Source organism: Emys orbicularis, chromosome 2, assembly GCF_028017835.1.
Source record: "Emys orbicularis isolate rEmyOrb1 chromosome 2, rEmyOrb1.hap1, whole genome shotgun sequence".
Classification (NCBI taxonomy): Eukaryota; Metazoa; Chordata; order Testudines; family Emydidae; genus Emys; species Emys orbicularis.
In genome coordinates this window covers 238,553,570-238,569,760 of record NC_088684.1, presented here as the reverse complement: position 1 = coordinate 238,569,760, position 16,191 = coordinate 238,553,570, and the positions used below count along the sequence as shown (strand labels likewise).

General features: G+C 41.3%; 1 protein-coding gene across 1 annotated transcript in view; it reads left to right on the top strand.

Annotated features, from left to right (window-relative positions):
* Positions 1-349: 349 nt before the first annotated feature.
* LOC135873822 (ATP-dependent translocase ABCB1-like) overlaps positions 350-16,191 on the top strand; it is a 65,442-nt gene continuing 49,600 nt past the window's right edge. Inside the window, exons 1-4 of the mRNA XM_065398436.1 lie at positions 350-373; positions 1,712-1,771; positions 12,933-13,043; positions 15,439-15,564. Coding sequence (XP_065254508.1) covers positions 350-373; positions 1,712-1,771; positions 12,933-13,043; positions 15,439-15,564 — 321 coding nt within the window. The remainder of the gene's footprint in view (positions 374-1,711; positions 1,772-12,932; positions 13,044-15,438; positions 15,565-16,191) is intronic.

Sequence of the window (16,191 nt, the reverse complement as noted above, 5' to 3'; positions counted from 1 at the left end):
ATCCTAAAACAAAAACAAAAACATATCACTTTCAACTGACCGACTGTAGTGAGGCGGATTGGCCGCCCACAGACCCGGAGGGGAGGGGCTCCTCACTGAACCCTGGTGGGCAGAGCCACGCCATGCTCAACCCTCCAGCCGGAAGTCAGTGGGCGGGACAGGAAGTACAAAAGTCGGGCTGGAAAACTCAATTGGGGCCCAGGTGCTGGAGGCACCAGAGGCTTCCTGCAAGCTCCCGAGCTGGGAAGCTGCCACAGACCCTGAGGAATCTGAGGAGTGGCCAGGGCCATTTAGAGACCCAAACACGGAGGAGCTGCAAGCCCTGACAGAGGCCCTCTTCCCCGACAACATGGACGACCCTCTACAGAGCCAGGTACGCCCTTAGGGAGAGTTAAGAAGTGGCCCAGAGGTAGCCGACCCCTGTCTGGCTGCAACACTGTCAGCAAGTGAGTCAGTGTGGTGCGCTCAGGATCCCCGCTGACCCATTGGCAGACCGCTCTGGCACTGCTAGGGCTCTGCTGGGACGCAGGGGAGTGGATGGGCCTGCATCCCCCCTGCCACCCCATCCGTGGGTGGCAGTCTCCCCCTCTCTTAGGCAAGAAGCCTGCGCTTGTTGGTCCTCCGCTACAGTTAGGAGGCTCGACTGTTTTGCTGCACAGCCTGAGTGCAGGCCTGAGCCAGAGACTCTTTGCTGCCCTGCCCTCACCAGGGGCTGGGCTCTGTAACTTTGTTTGTCGTTTGGCCCTGATCACAGACCCATGCTCTCATCTCCCATCGCCCCGCAGATTCCCCATGCCAGGCGACCTCCCAGGCATTTGTCCTCCAAAGAGAATAACACAACCAGTAAGTACCCATAAGGATTACCAAGATAGTGAACTTATTTTTAAATTTCCTTTGGGTTTCTTAGGTATGTTTGAGTTAAATTTACCACTCCGGTATTTGAACAGTATGAGAGCCTCTGATGAAAGGTGTTCTGTAAATGCCAAGTACTATTATTTTTAGCCTCTTATTCTGCCATTCCCCTATCAAGATTAAATATTAGACATTGACTGAAAGTCAATGCCCGTATACATCCTCACAGAAAATAGAAATCCATTCCATTCTTGCCACTTTTGGCAAGGCAGCAATTTGATTCAGTGACATGATTGTGAGATTCATGATGCACATAAGGACATCTTAAACACGCTTGGATTTTATACTGGGATCCCCCTGGATGAAAGGGACTTGAAGCTAGTGTAACCAGATAACAAGTGTGAAAAATTGGAACACTTTTTTCTCTGGGGTGGGGATATAGGTGCTGTGACGCACGGCTAGAAGTGGTTAAATATCCTGCAAAATAAATAACCCTCAAAAGACATGTGGGGAGATAATGTTTGTGTTTTTGTGTGTTTACATATGTATGAGTAGGGTTGACAATGTAATCAACAGTCCCTGTCTATGCTGTATTCTGATAATTCAGAGGTCAAAAGAACATCCTATCATTTAAATGAATTGTAAACATGGGATATCTTGGTATTCAACTCTCTTTGAAATGTACTGTGAATGGAGGAGGAACAAGCAAATGGCCTTATGTTAATTCGTATAGCTAAGTACCAGTGATGGACCTCCTTCAAAGTCATCCTAATTACCTTTTGTTCCCTGAGGAACTCCAACTTGTCAAAAGACATGAAACTGTATAAAAGATCTTTGGGTCTTGATTCTGTCATTTCAGATCTACTTGGACTTCATCGGGAGAATTTTGAGTCGCAAGACCGAGATCCCAGTTATGCTGGTACGCCCTGAATATGATATTTGGACATCGGACTATAACCTATGAACTATTTCTGAAAGAACTCTTTGCAACTACAAATCTCACCATCTCTGCTATGAATCTGCACCTCAATGAATTGAATTCATGCCTGTATGTATATTGATCTTTTAACCATACTCTCTCTTTAGTTTTTTAATAAATTTTAGTTTAGTTAATAAGAATTGGCTGTGTTGGGGCCTTGAGGTGCTACCTCCAGACTATAAATGTCATAATAAATGTTGTGTTTTATGTTTCACAATAATGCCCTAGAACTAGGGAAGGTGCGTGTGACAGTGGGGAATGCTGGGATTGTGGAGGTGACCTAGGAAACTGCAGAGTGTTGTGCCCTCAGTTTCCACCCCAGCTCCTGATTTTTAACAAATATTGGAGCAGAAGGAATTTTTGTTGGTTGTGGTGGTGATGGAGTACTAATTATGTCTCTATTTAAAATGTAGTAGCTTACACTATCAACTAGAATTGGTACAATGGGCTAAATTCTGCCCTCAGTTACACAATTCTAACCCCACCCGGGTTGCATGGTTGTAACTGAAGGAAGGATTTAGCCACCAAACTCTTAACTCTGTAACAGTTGTCCAACACCAACCAGGTCTGGGTACTGCTGGGAGAGGCACCCAAGAAAGGAATTCTATCTTCCTGGTATTTGCCTACTATATCAGGGGTGGGGGTGGTAAGCCAAAAACGGTATCTATTATTTTACCATTGCCACATGCAGATATATTAATGTGAAAGTTGCCACACATTGGGGTATTTTCAGCTCAATCACTTCAGGAAAACAAAGTGTAGCTTGTTTTTTATGAATGCTATAGTGGGTATAGTCCAGCTGTAACCAGTATTTCCTTTAAGCAGATACCACTCTCCAGTCTAACCAGTTAGGGCTGATGCTAGTTAACTCAACTTGACTGATGCTGCACTGTAGTGATTAGGCCCTTCCCATTAGCAGCTGCCTCTTGGAAGGGCAATCAAATACAGTGAAGTTCTGGAACAGCCTCACAATAGGAGTTGCTGGGACAAGCAACTTAATTTTAAGAGAGAGCTGGACAAATTTATGAGTGGGATTGTATGATGTGGTTGGTTAGGGGAGCTGGCTTCACAGCCCTGAGCGTCCCTTCTGGTTCATGTTTTATGTTCCTAAAATATCATGCTTAAGGGCTTCAGCTGGTCACCTGCAGGGATTTTCTCCAGCCCCGCATTGTATTCTGGTGTTTATCTCCTTCCTCTAAAGCATCAGAGATGGCCATGGCTGGAGATGGGACATTGGATGAGGTGGGCCCTGCTCTCAGGTGTTACTGAGAATTTTCTGATGTGCTTAGCCAGCTGGCTCTTGCTCACATGCTCAGGGTCTAACTGACCACCATATGTGGAGTTGGGAAGGCATCTTCCCCAGGTCAGATTGGCAGTGAGCTGGGGGCGGGAGGGGGTTGCCTTCCTCTGCAGCATGTGGTGCAGTTATTGTGTTAGAATCATCAGGGTATATCTTATTAACTCAATTCCTTGTCATGCCTGGTGCACCTCCGCGCCTCCTATTCTCTGCCTGTGACAGTTTAATCTCCTGAGGGATTTAATACTTTGGTCTAATTTCAGTTGTTGGGTTTAATGCCTGGGTGTTGGTGGCCTGTGATATACAGCAGGTCAGACTAGATGATCCGGTTGTCGCTTCTGGCTTCAAAGTCTGACATTTGGGCCTGAAGATTTTCTATTTCTAACCAAAGATGATTTTTAAAATTAATTGAGTGGTTTGATAAAATGGAACACCTAAAAAGGGAAATGGCATTCTTCCTTCCAAAGCGCACATCTTCCTTAAATCATAAACAAAACAGTCTACGGTATTCTACGTAATGGCCCAAAATACTACAGAGACACGATTGTAAACTATAGTGTTGTGGATCATGACAGTGTAAAAACAAAACAAAACAAAACAAAAGGTTTAAGTTGCCATTTAAGTATCAAAAACAAAGCATCTGTTAAGCTAAGTCTTAGCCTAATATTGCGGAGCCTGTAAAAGCAGGGCTCACATCAAAAGCAAATAAAAACAGCAAAATAGTCAGTGTGACCCAGCCTTAAAATAGCAATAATTAAAAACAAAAATTAAAAAGAGCAAAACATAACATAAACAAACTGCAAATGTTTTAAATTAATGCATGCCACTAAAATGTATAAATGCTTGTGTAATATTGCTTGTACTTTAAAAAAACTAAGGCAAAGATGCTCTCTGTCAGCTGTGTTCTTCCCTTGCAATTGCATGTCCTAAATAAAGCTATCTCTAATTTTATTGCTTCCAACCTAAAAGTAAAGTTTGTTTCTTCCACAATATTTGGTGCCGTGTGACTCGGATGGCTACGCCCGGCTGAGGCAGTGACCACTACTACGGACCGTTCCCCTTCGAACCCCAGGCGTCAAGAGACCTTTTGAAATCTCTGCTGGGGTGTCGGAGGAGGACTGACCGTGGGGCCGTCTATCCCTTTGGGCTCACGCCATGCGAACTTTTGCTTATGCAAAAAGATCAGACGCAGAACAGTGTCGGGGAATTGGTTGCCCCATGTAAGGTCAGTAATATGCGTATACGGGACTGGGAAATGTGTTGTTGCCCCAGGGTAAGCCAATGTGTGGCTTAGGTCAGACCTATTGAGTTGAGGGGTTGTGGTAACGCCCTCAAAAAAGAACACAAGTGTGTTCAGTCCGGACTAAGGGGTTGTGATGATGCCCTCAGGTTAAAAAAAAAAAAAAAAAAGGGAGAGAAAAAAACCCGATGCATCATAGTAGAAATTTCCTATAAATTAAAAAAAGCCAACCCCCCCCAAAACCAAACAAACAAAAAAAACAGAACAAAACAAAAAAAACCATAGCTAGCAAGCTTAGTCCAAAAATAAAATGCTGGCCCTGTTCAAAGACGCTGCTCACAGCTAAAAATTGGCTAACAAAAAAAAAAAAAAAAAAAAGGGATTTAAATATGCCCAAGCAGCTGTAAAATCTGCAAAACACTGCCAAGCATTAATAAAATGTGTTAGGTTTCTTTTCTCAGAAATAAAAAAAGCGCTACCCAAAAACCCTAGCAGCCCTGCCACTCCTTGAAACCAAAAAATTGGATCTATGTAAAGGTCCACCAACAAAAAACTGCTTTGGCTCCACGCTAAAAAGGCCCTTACCAAGTCCTGCTAACTACCAACACCGCTGTAAAGTGCCAAAAACTAACTGCCTGGACCCATGTTTCTCACTGCAAAAAAAACCCCTCCGCCTCAAAATAATTCCACTCCTACTGTTAATCAGCCTGTCTCTCCTTCTAGTATTTCTTTTCCTCCTAAACAGCAAAAGAGAAAAACAAGGTAATGTGCTAGTAACCTCTCCCTTGTCCACTGGCAAAGCTAACCTGAATTCAGTATTTGCTACAAAAACCAAAGCACTACAGGGTAATGAGCTGGTGACCTCTCCCCTTTATAATGCTAAGCCACAATTGCTTTAAAAAAAAAAAAAAAAATACTCGCTCCGCTAAAATTGCCAAAGTCCAAAAATTCCTAACTCCCAAAAATATTATTAACTAACCCTAATAAAAAAAAAAAAAAATTATACACTGGCAAAAAAAAAACCCTTGTAAAACCCATGCTTAGGAATGTGGTATTAATTAAATGTTGGGGTTTATTCTACAGGCTGCGCCCTGTGTTTTTAAATAAGTACCTTCAGCATGTATTGCCCTCCCTAATTACATTTTAAATAACAAATACCAAAGGCACCTTGTTGCCACTACTCCCGCCATCTCCTCCATTACACTATTACCCCTGTAATATATCCAAATACAAACAATGCCATATATCTTATAAAACCCAATGGCCAAAGCCTTCACACTTTAGTAATTTATTTAAATATTGTTTACAAAAATTATTTTTAAAGTTCAAAATATCCCATATAAGCAAACAATTAAATAGAAAAAAACTATTAAAAAAAAAAATATATATAACATCACTACAAATAAGCTTCAAAAATTTAAAATTAAAGTTTTATAATGGGGTTAATAGAATGGCCAAACAAAAAGTGTATAGTATATAAAAAAAAGTTCTTATTGTTTTGGTTACGCAATTAATAAATAATCAAACTCATACTCAAAGAGTATGTTCTGCTACTAAAAATTTTAAATGTACTAAAATAATCCCAGTAACTAATAATTTAACCTGTACCATATTACAAAATACTCCTTCCTATGCTATTAATGTTAATGCCTCTCAAAAGTACCTAAAAATATTTAAACAATAAATATAATATAATGCTATCCCCCCAAAAAATATACTAAAATATCAAATAACAATAATTAATGCCACATTAAAAACTGTAAAATTTACCCTGCCCCTATCCAGCTTTCAAATCACTTTCATGTATCTAAATCGCTCAAAGGGGCTGCTATTTGGCTAGCACAGCTAAAAGCCCAGGTCTCCTCTAAAAAAAAAAAAGCTTAGCTAAACACTTATAAAATGGTGCAAATAGTGCAGCAGCAATTTGAAATATTCTTAAGGGCCAACAACATAATAAAAAATTAAATCAACTAAAAAAAGCCACTAGTCTTATTACTAAAGGACAGCTAACCCAAGTGCAAGCTACAGTTAGTAAATTACATGTTATTTCTGCCCTTAGTTTAATAACCCAAAAGCTGTTATCAAAAATAATATTAAAAATCACTAAGGCAAAAAAAAATTGCAATAAAATCTAGCATGTTCAAAAATTCAAAATTTCCTAAATGACCAACCAGTGGCCATTCAAAATAATCTCAAGCATCAAGCGTGGCCCACTGCCCTGACTAGTGCTTCAAAAATGCCATCTAATTTGTGGCCATAAAAACATACTTAAACATTTTCAAAATAAATGTGCAAGTACTCGCAGTGCTCCTTCCAAGCATATGGGCCAATAGGAGAGGTGTAGGCTCCCACATACCAAATCCTGCCAAGCCCATAAAAAAATGCATGTAAAATTAAATAATTCAGCATAATATCTAAAAAATTTCACCATAACTGCAAAAAATCACATTATTTATTGGCCTGCAAACAAGTCCTACAATCAAACCTTAGGTATCAAATTCTTTTAATTGAACCACTTTAATATCTAACCAATTTCAAAATTTGCGCTTACTCCTATCAAAGGTTCAAAAAATTTCTAACTTGCAGGGTCAAATCCATGTGCTTCAAAATATATATTAAATAAAAAAACATGCTTTTCATACAGCCTATAAAGTGTTTACTTTATGTACTAATTATAATGTAATGTGCTATATAACTAAGGCAGTAAAACAACCCAAGCATATTATTACAATAAAAACATTAATGGGTGTATTGCTTTTATTTAGTCTAAAAATAAGTTGTTGTTGTTGTAATAAATGTAATAACAAAAATGCCTTTCATGTTCATACTAATCATGCATTATTGTTATATCCAGTTAAAACGTATAAGGCTAATTCTAATCCTCCTAAGCTAAAAACAAAAATACAAAGCTTAATGCAATTAAAAATTTAAAAATGTTAGTTATGCTAAAAAAAGCACAAAAGGGGGAGTGTAAAAGCAAAAAAAAAAAAAAGGGGGGGGGTTAAGTTGCCATTTAAGTATCAAAAACAAAGCAACTATTAAGCTAAGTCTTAGCCTAATATCGCAGAACCTATAAAAGCAAAGCTCACATCAAAAGAAAATAAAAACAGCAAAATAATCAATGTGACCCAGCCTTAAAATAGCAATATTTAAAAACAAAAATACAAAATACAAAAATAAGCAAAACATAACATAAACAAACTACAAATGTTTTTAATTAATACATGCCACTAAACTATATAAATGCTTGTGTAATATTGCTTGTACTTTAAAAAAACTAAAACAAAAATGATCTCTGTCAGCTACGTTCTTCCCTTACAATTGCATGTCCTAAATAAAGCTGTCTCTAATTTTATTGCTTCCAACCTAAAAATAAAGTTTTTCTTCCACAACAGTTAAATACTGAAGCTTTATTTATAAGCTTATGTCCGTTCTAGTTACCATCGCATTTATTTCAGTCCACTACTATCAGTTCTGTTCAACTTCTAAATAATTGTGGTCATCTTTTACTTATAAAGGAGGTTTTAAAAAATAATGCAATTTGCTTTGACTTTCCCTGGTCTTCTACCAAGTGATAAGTGGGGCCCTTATATCTCACCGGGTTACTGCAGGAATTATTTGCTAACTCTTCCTTTCTCCTCCTCTCACTTTCCCTTTGCTTCCCTGGTTTTTACTTTTTAAAATTGCTTATTAACATAACAGCTGGTCAAAAATTTTCAGATCGAACATTTTCCCATCATAAAATGCCATTTCATCAAAATCTAAACTTTCTGTGGGACTGTGTCAACCCTGACAACATTTTATTTTGGGGGGAAAAGCATTTTGATAATGCTGAATAACGTGTATTTACAATGCTTCGCACAATGTGGCTCCAGTCTTGGCTGGGGCTTCTACACACAAAAAGAGCAGAACCTCTGTTTGACAAACTAATTGGGGACTGAGGAGTTCATAACACTGAAAAATTCATAAAATTGAATATCTCGAACTGACAGTAGGTACAGTGTGAGTTGCAGCATGGTGCACTGCATCACTTTCTTCTTGTTCTTCAAACCACAGCAAAACATTTTCCAACACACTGAAGAAGGCCTCAAAATGTGAAGGGATGTCAACTTGTTCTTCATCAGATCACATTCATGCTGTGATTTTCTACTTCCTCTCCCCAGTCGGGGGGTGGGGGGGAGGAGGAGGAGGAAATGATCCTGTAACTGGTTGTTCGTCAGATTGGTGGTCATAAAATCAAGGTTCTACTGTAATAGTAAAATGGCCTGATTTTCTGATGTGCCAAGCACCCAACAACTCCTCGAGATTTCAAATAAGAGTTGTGGGTGCTTAGCAGCTTCAAACTTTTAGTCAAGACCTTCCTATTTAATTCTGCTTATATTCTTATATGGCATTCATTGCTATGGTATCTGAGTTCAACCATGAGCACAGCTAAACCGATGGCCAGGTCTACTCTTGAAAAGCCTTTGCCAGTAAAGCTATCCCAGTATACTACACCGGCAAAACGCTCCTAGTGCGGATGCAGGAGTTGTTCCTCTTCCTGTTCCCACTGAAATGGCAAAAATTCCATTGACTCCATTGGGAATAACACAGTTTGGGGCTTGGGACAATCATTTATTTGTGCTTCTCACCTTTCCCCCCTGCTAATCTACAGACACAGACTTCTGAGCTATGGAAGCCAAGGAGTTAATAAACTCTTAGGAAGAGTCAGTCCCTGTCACAATGTGTTTTGTACAATGCCTAGCTTAAAAAAATAATGTAATGGTAATGAGAGCGTGGGGCCCTAGAAATAAACAGACTTGAGGTGTAGGGTTTTGAGCAACATTGAAGTCCAGCTGGAAAGTAAAAGGTAATGGTGGGGTGGGGGGGCGGGGGTGAAGAAAGCGATGGGAAACGTTGCCTTTTATTTCAAAGGGAATTGTATGATTTTACCCTGAACCTTGTGCGGGGGAATGAAAAGAGGAATCATCACCCAGTGCCCATGCCTGAACACCTTAATCAGGCAAAACTACCACTGGTTTCCCTGACTTTCCAAAAACCTTGGGCGCTCAGATTCCAGCATGATGAGGATGATATCAGCACCCAGATGGAGAGGAAGATAATTATGGGATTTTGTTTTTGCACAGTGGAAAGGGGTGGGGAGCCACAGGGTACTGTAAGGTCTGCATAAGTTTTCCCTTAGTAACTGATAGACGTCCCTACATGTGTGGTGAAGAATCTTAGCTTTGGGGTGTTTTTCTGAATCAACTCTCTGAACTTTTTAGGAGACATTTAAACTCATTTAAGCAGGAAAGAACCACAATTGGAGGCTTTAGTCCTTTTACCCATTTCTGGTCCACACAGCAGCATGTCTTCACCAGAAATGGTTTTCTTCTTTTGGGCGGGGGGTAACTGTGGGGAAGGAATCACTGATAGGAGATGTGCAAAGGGGGCCCCAGAGCATTACCTTGAAACCTGATCCTTCGGTACATGGAGGAAGGGAAACAAGGTAGCTGAAAACTGGGCGGCGGGAAGCAGCCTGCTGTTTATAAGGGGCAGGGTAAAGCGGGCACTGAGGTTTAGGAAGAGTAGCGTCTGGGACACACCACACCGGGGACTCTGCCTTGGTTAGGGGGTGAAGGCAGGTGTGGACACTCCGCAGTCACACCCGCTCTGGGAGCAGCGCAGGGAGCAGCGGGCAGGTGAGGCTCAGAACCGCTGGGACGGGGACAGTCTCCTGCTGAGGAATCTCTCCCATCCCCCGAGACAGGCTTTACCTAGCTGCCTCCACAGTCACACACCCCCGCCCCGGGCAGGAGGTCGCCTGGGGTCGGCTCAGGGCTGAGCGATGGGGAAGCTCCAGCCGCTCTGGCGCCAGCGGCGTGTCCGAGCAAACCCCTCGCCCAGCCTCTCCGCGCTACTCGCTCTCCTCCCACGGGGGCTCAGCGGCGCTCCCCGGCCGCCGCACGCGGGCAGCAGGGCACCTTCCCCGGCAGGATCGGGGCCGCGTCTCTGGGGGCTGCGCGCTCCATGGCCAATGGCAGCTCGGAGTGACACGCACCAAGGGAGCCCTGGCCGCTGGGACTGAAAGCAAAGGGATCGTGGCCACTGCGGGGGGCGGAGGTGAAAGTAAGCGGGTCCGATCCTGTCCGGGACCAGACAGGTGTAGTGTATGAAACTGCTCTGGGTAGGACTGTGTTACTGGTAGCAGTTACCGATAGGTAATGGAGTATAAGAAACTGCTATTGTAGTAAACTGCTACCCGATGTAGCAAATGCCTACAGGTAGCAGTTTCTTGCACTGTAGTATATGTGAAATTGCTAAGTGTAGAAATGTGCTATCTGTAGCTGTTATTTATACTTATAGATTGTAAGAAACAGCTTTTGTAAAAAGATGCTACTTCCCTCATAGGTCAGGTTTTCTAGACCTTATTTTTTTTTCTCCCTTCTCTGGACTCTCTCCAATTTTTACTACAGTTGAGACCTAATCAGCGCAGAGTAGAGTGGATATCCCAGAGTGATCTTCTGTTTTTTGGAATAGATCCCTTTCCACAGTACTGATATCCAGCTTGTGGTCCACTGTGACCCCCAGACCTCTTTCTGCAGTCGTCCTTCCTAGGAAGTCATTTCCCATTTAGAATGTGTGCAGCTTGTTATCATTCACAAACTTAATAATTGTACTCTCTATGCCATTATCTCAATCACTGATTCAGATTTTGAATAGAAACTTATCCAGAACTGATCCTTAGAGAGACCCATTTGTTATGCCCTTTCAGCCTGAGTCAGCCCTTTCAGCCTGTGAATCACTGATAACTACTGTCGGACTGCTTTCCAACTAGTTTTGCACCCATTTATTTTAGCTCCATCTAGGTTGCATTTCCATCGTTTGTTTATGAGAAGGTCATGGGAGACCTGTAACACTGCAATCTGATGAAGCTAATTCCTACAGATAGCAGTTTCTCACACTGTAGGTACGTGAGACTGCTCTCTGCAGCAGTTAGCTACATCTGATGGCCTTTGTATAGCACTATCATTCAGAGGTTCCTATTGCACACAGTTCCTGGGGTAATCTTTATGTGTTTGTGCATTCCTTCAATAAGCCACTAACATTGTCTGGCCTCATCTAACAGAGCATAAGAACATAAGAATGGCCATACTGGGTCAGACCAAAGGTCCATCCAGCCCAGTAATCTGTCTACCGACAGTGGCCAATGCCAGGTGCCCCAGAGGGAGTAAAGCTAACAGGTAATGATCAAGTGATCTCTCTCCTGCCATCCATCTCCACCCTCTGACAAACAGAGGCTAGGACACCATTCCTTATCCATCCTGGCTAATAGCCATTAATGGACTTAACCTCCATGAATTTATCCAGTTCTCTTTTAGACACTTTTATAGTCCTAGCCTTCACAACCTCCTCAGGCAAGGAGTTCCACAAGTTGACTGTGCACTGTGTGAAGAAGAACTTCCTTTTATTTGTTTTAAACCTGCTGCCTATTAATTTCATTTGGTGACCCCTAGTTCTTGTATTATGGGAATAAGTAAATAACTTTTCCTTATCTACTTTCTCCACATCACTCATGATTTTATATACCTCTATCATATGCCCCCTTAGTCTCCTCTTTTCCAAGCAGAAAAGTCCTAGCCTCTTTAATCTCTCCTCATATGGGACCTGTTCCAAACCCCTAATCATTTTAGTTGCCCTTCTCTGAAACTTTTCTAATGCCAGTATATCTTTTTTGAGATGAGGAGACCACATCTGTACACAGTATTCAAAATGTGGGCATACCATCGATTTATATAAGGGCAGAGTCCTGGATGGAGATAGAACAAGCTGGAAGCTACTACCAGAACCAATCGGAAACCAGAACTCAGAGACAAAGGGTTTGGTTTTATTTTTGGTTGTGCTGGTCTTGGAGTGGAGCAGAGAGAGCCGAGGAGGTCGCCTTTAATCTTCCCATTCCTACTCAAAGAGAAGTTTTGAACTCTGCCGGTGGTTACTGGGTCATTGAAAAGTGTCAGTCCAACAGAGATCAGCAACCTGGGAAGTGGAGGAGCAATTCCAGGTCAGGCTATTTAGCACCAGGCTAATTTTCCATTGGACTTCAGACCAGGGAGCCTCAGGATGATGGTATCTTTTTAGGGGTGAAGACTTTGTAATAAATCCCCAGTTTGTTTATTTTGCTTGTGCATTTTAAGCCCACCAACAATTACAGGCTGCATCACTCCTCCAAGAACTAGTTCTCAACCCACATTCTGCCTAGGCAGATGTTGGGAGGGAGCTAAGGGATTTGGGCCCATTGTAAATGTTGGGAGATGGATGATTTAAGGTATAGTTGATGTTTTATTATTCTAGTTACTCCTGTTCTTCCCATGTCCCCTATCCCAAAATGCTTTGCAGGGTATACACAAGGATTGCATTTCACTGATATGCAGAATCCTCTGGGGTGAAATTCAGCAACCACTGATCAGTTAAACTGCTATGTAGTGTTGCAGTGTTTCTTTTACTGTCTTAAACAACTTATCCATCAAAAGCCACAACTGTAAAATCACAAAAATGTGTAATACCTTTTCAAAATCTCTCTCCAGCACCGTCTTCTAGATAGCAGTGCCAAGGAAGGATACAGACCAGACAAGCTCAAAGGAGACATTAAATTCAAAAACATCCATTTCTGTTACCCATCTAGACCTGATGTTAAAGTAAGTGTTCTTATTAAATTAATCTTTGCAGTGAAAAGCTGCTGCCATTATCTGTGTGACCAAAAAGAAAACTGATATTTTATCAATTTAATGTGTTTAAAAAAAATGAATTAAAATAAAATGTCCATCCTGTACTCTGGATGTATGGTCTAGTTGAAAGAACATTGGATTCTATTCCCAGCTCTGCCATTGTCCTGCAAAGTAACACTTGGCAAGTCACTTCACCTCTCTCTTCCTCAGTTTCCCCATCTGTAAATTGGGAATAGTAATACTGACCTCCTCTTTAAAGTCCTTTGAGATATATGGATGAAATGTACTATGTGAGAGTGAAATGTTATTATACTAGTTATAAAAATACAACAATAATGCAGGATGAATGTCCTTCCAAAACTAAAGCTCTGCCTTCACCACCATCATCCACCTTTTCTTCATTTTCACCTGCTGGAAAAAGCAAGGGAGAACAAATGGGACTTACAGCATAACCTGAAGGTGAGTAAATTTGGCCTCTGGTGAATTGAATCAGAAGCAAATTCTTCTTTCAAGCTCTCTCACCAAGAATGCCTCACCACCAGCCCTCATGTGGTTAAATCCAGAAAGCTGTTTGTGTCAGTGCTTCAGAAGATCTCAGCTGCTGTGACATCCCATGTGGGGAGAGGTAATCTTGGAGATAGCCAGGACTCAACCTATTTTAAGGTCTAGTGGTTAAAGCCATTATTCTATATCACTCCTGACAATGAAATGGAAGCCAGTGCAGATCACAGAGCATGGAGGTAAGATTCTTGTTACAGATAATGCCCTCTAAGAAACAGACTGCCATACTCTCCACCAGCTGAAGTTTGTGAGGGGAGTCATCTTGTTGTACAGTCTCATGTATGGTACTTTGCAGTAATCCAATACTTCTTTCTGGATTGACATCAGTACCAGAATTGAAAGTTCAGAACCTTCTGGCCAAGTGTAAAAGACAAACAAAATGCTATTAGCTATTACTGCTTCCTGCGTGCAAAAGCAGCTGTGGATCCAACAGGTTACAAACTCACTTGAGTGTGCTGCTGTTAGCTGTGCCAGTTCTTCGGATGGGTTCCTCCAACCTACAAGCATAAACTCAGTCATCTCTGAGGTGAGTCATAGCTGACTTGCCTGCATCAAACCCACCCTGTAACTTGCTGGCTAAGCCAGTCAACTTCTCCCAGCTGGGTCTTATGAAACAGAGACCTAGAGCTATGTTATCTGAATACTGAAGACAGTGTAGTCTGTACTTTCTCACTGTCTTCCCCTAATGGTCTTGCATACAAATTTGAGCAGGAGGGTGACAAGACAGAATCCCACATTACTCTACACACGAGAAACTCTGGACCGGATGAGCCACCCTTTGGGCCTGTGGCTGGAATGGGATGGAGCCATTCAAGAATGATTCCATCCATCCCTTCCAGAGTTCGCCCTGTGTCAGCAGTGGCTCATTATCAATGGTATCAGAGGTAGCTGGCAAAGCTAAAAGAAGCATCCTGGATACCTGGTTCTCATCAATAACCAGCCAAAGATGATCAACATACAAGATCAAGGCAATCTCCATTTCGTACCTAAATTTGGAATGAACCGGGTCACAGAGAGCTGAAGATTCTAGTTATTGTCAGCGTTAACTTGACATGCCCTTTCCTGCCTTACCTAAAAAGGGAGGTTAGAGATGGGATGGCTGTGATGAGAAATGATGTTAAAGGGGTGGAGAATGATGCTCTTGCTTGGTCAAGCAAACACCAAAGCTTATCTGCTATCAGCTTACTGGAAAACTGGAGCTCTTCTGGTATAGTATAAGGAGACGAGAACAATATTACTGTTGTTTTGATCTTCTATTGCAAAAAAAAGTGTAGTCATAAATCAGCCTAAATGTCAATATACATAAGAGTTCCCATAGGAGACAAATATTTTGGCCACTAATAATATTAGACATTTATAAGATGGGATAAAAGGACTGAGGTAAAATGTTCCTAAATGTGAACATAGCAACAAAATGTCATTACTCCATAACTAATCCCTCCCTAGTAAATTCTAGAGATTGTCAAACCCTGACTCTTCATTCCATTGGGGATATTAAAACACCCACTTTGTTTTCAGAGCCAAAGGTTTTTTCTTAGGACAGTCTTTATAGAATAAGAAGAGAACAAAGCAAGATTGTTATTAGTAATAAAACCTTTTTCTTGTCATCTTCAAAGTGCTTTCCAACCAGGGTTGGAACAAAGGACTGAAAGCAGGCCTGGGAGTTCAATACACTGTTAGACCAGACCTCTCATTATTGGCTTGATCGTGATGCCAAGCATCTTAATAGATCTTTTTCTAAACAAACCATTTATTTAAGTAGCTCTATATTTACTGGACTAACATATAAAGATGATATTTCCAGATTCTCAAGGGCCTGAACCTGAAAGTTCAATCGGGGAAGACCATTGCTCTGGTTGGCTCCAGTGGCTGTGGCAAAAGTACTGCTATTCAGCTGCTACAGAGATTCTATGATCCAGTCCAAGGAGAGGTTAGTTTGCATGAACTGTCGATATTCCTGGCTACTAGGATGAAGATTAATTTCCTGACTAGATTACACCTATACTTTAAAAGGACATTACACAAAATTGGATTCTTAAAAGAACAAAAGATACGTAGCATCCAACGAAATTCTGAAACTGATTTTTCATTACTTGTATGCCATGATGATGAGAATATTGTAAAAACCTAGATAGGACTTTACTGATATGAAGGGAAGTCAAAATTTGGATTTAAATATTTGAGGATATTATTATGCTATACAAAGCACATGGGATCTTTTGAGGGAGAAAAGGCAAATACACTGCATTTATTGAAAATACAACAGTTAGCATATGCTTTTTAGTCACACACACACACACACACACACACACACACACACACACACACACACACACACACACACACACACACACTCCTGCCAGTTTATGTTGATAGTTACCAGTTAGTTGTAGCTCGAGTCAATCTAATGGCCAGTTAGATTGAGCACAAGTCGATCACGATCCGGTGCTCCGAGGCTTTGCAGGATTGAACCCAGAGTTCCATGACAAAACACCCCAGCTTTATAGTTCTAAATTCCCATTTGAGCCCATGAATTTTGCAATGTCATCCTGTCCTT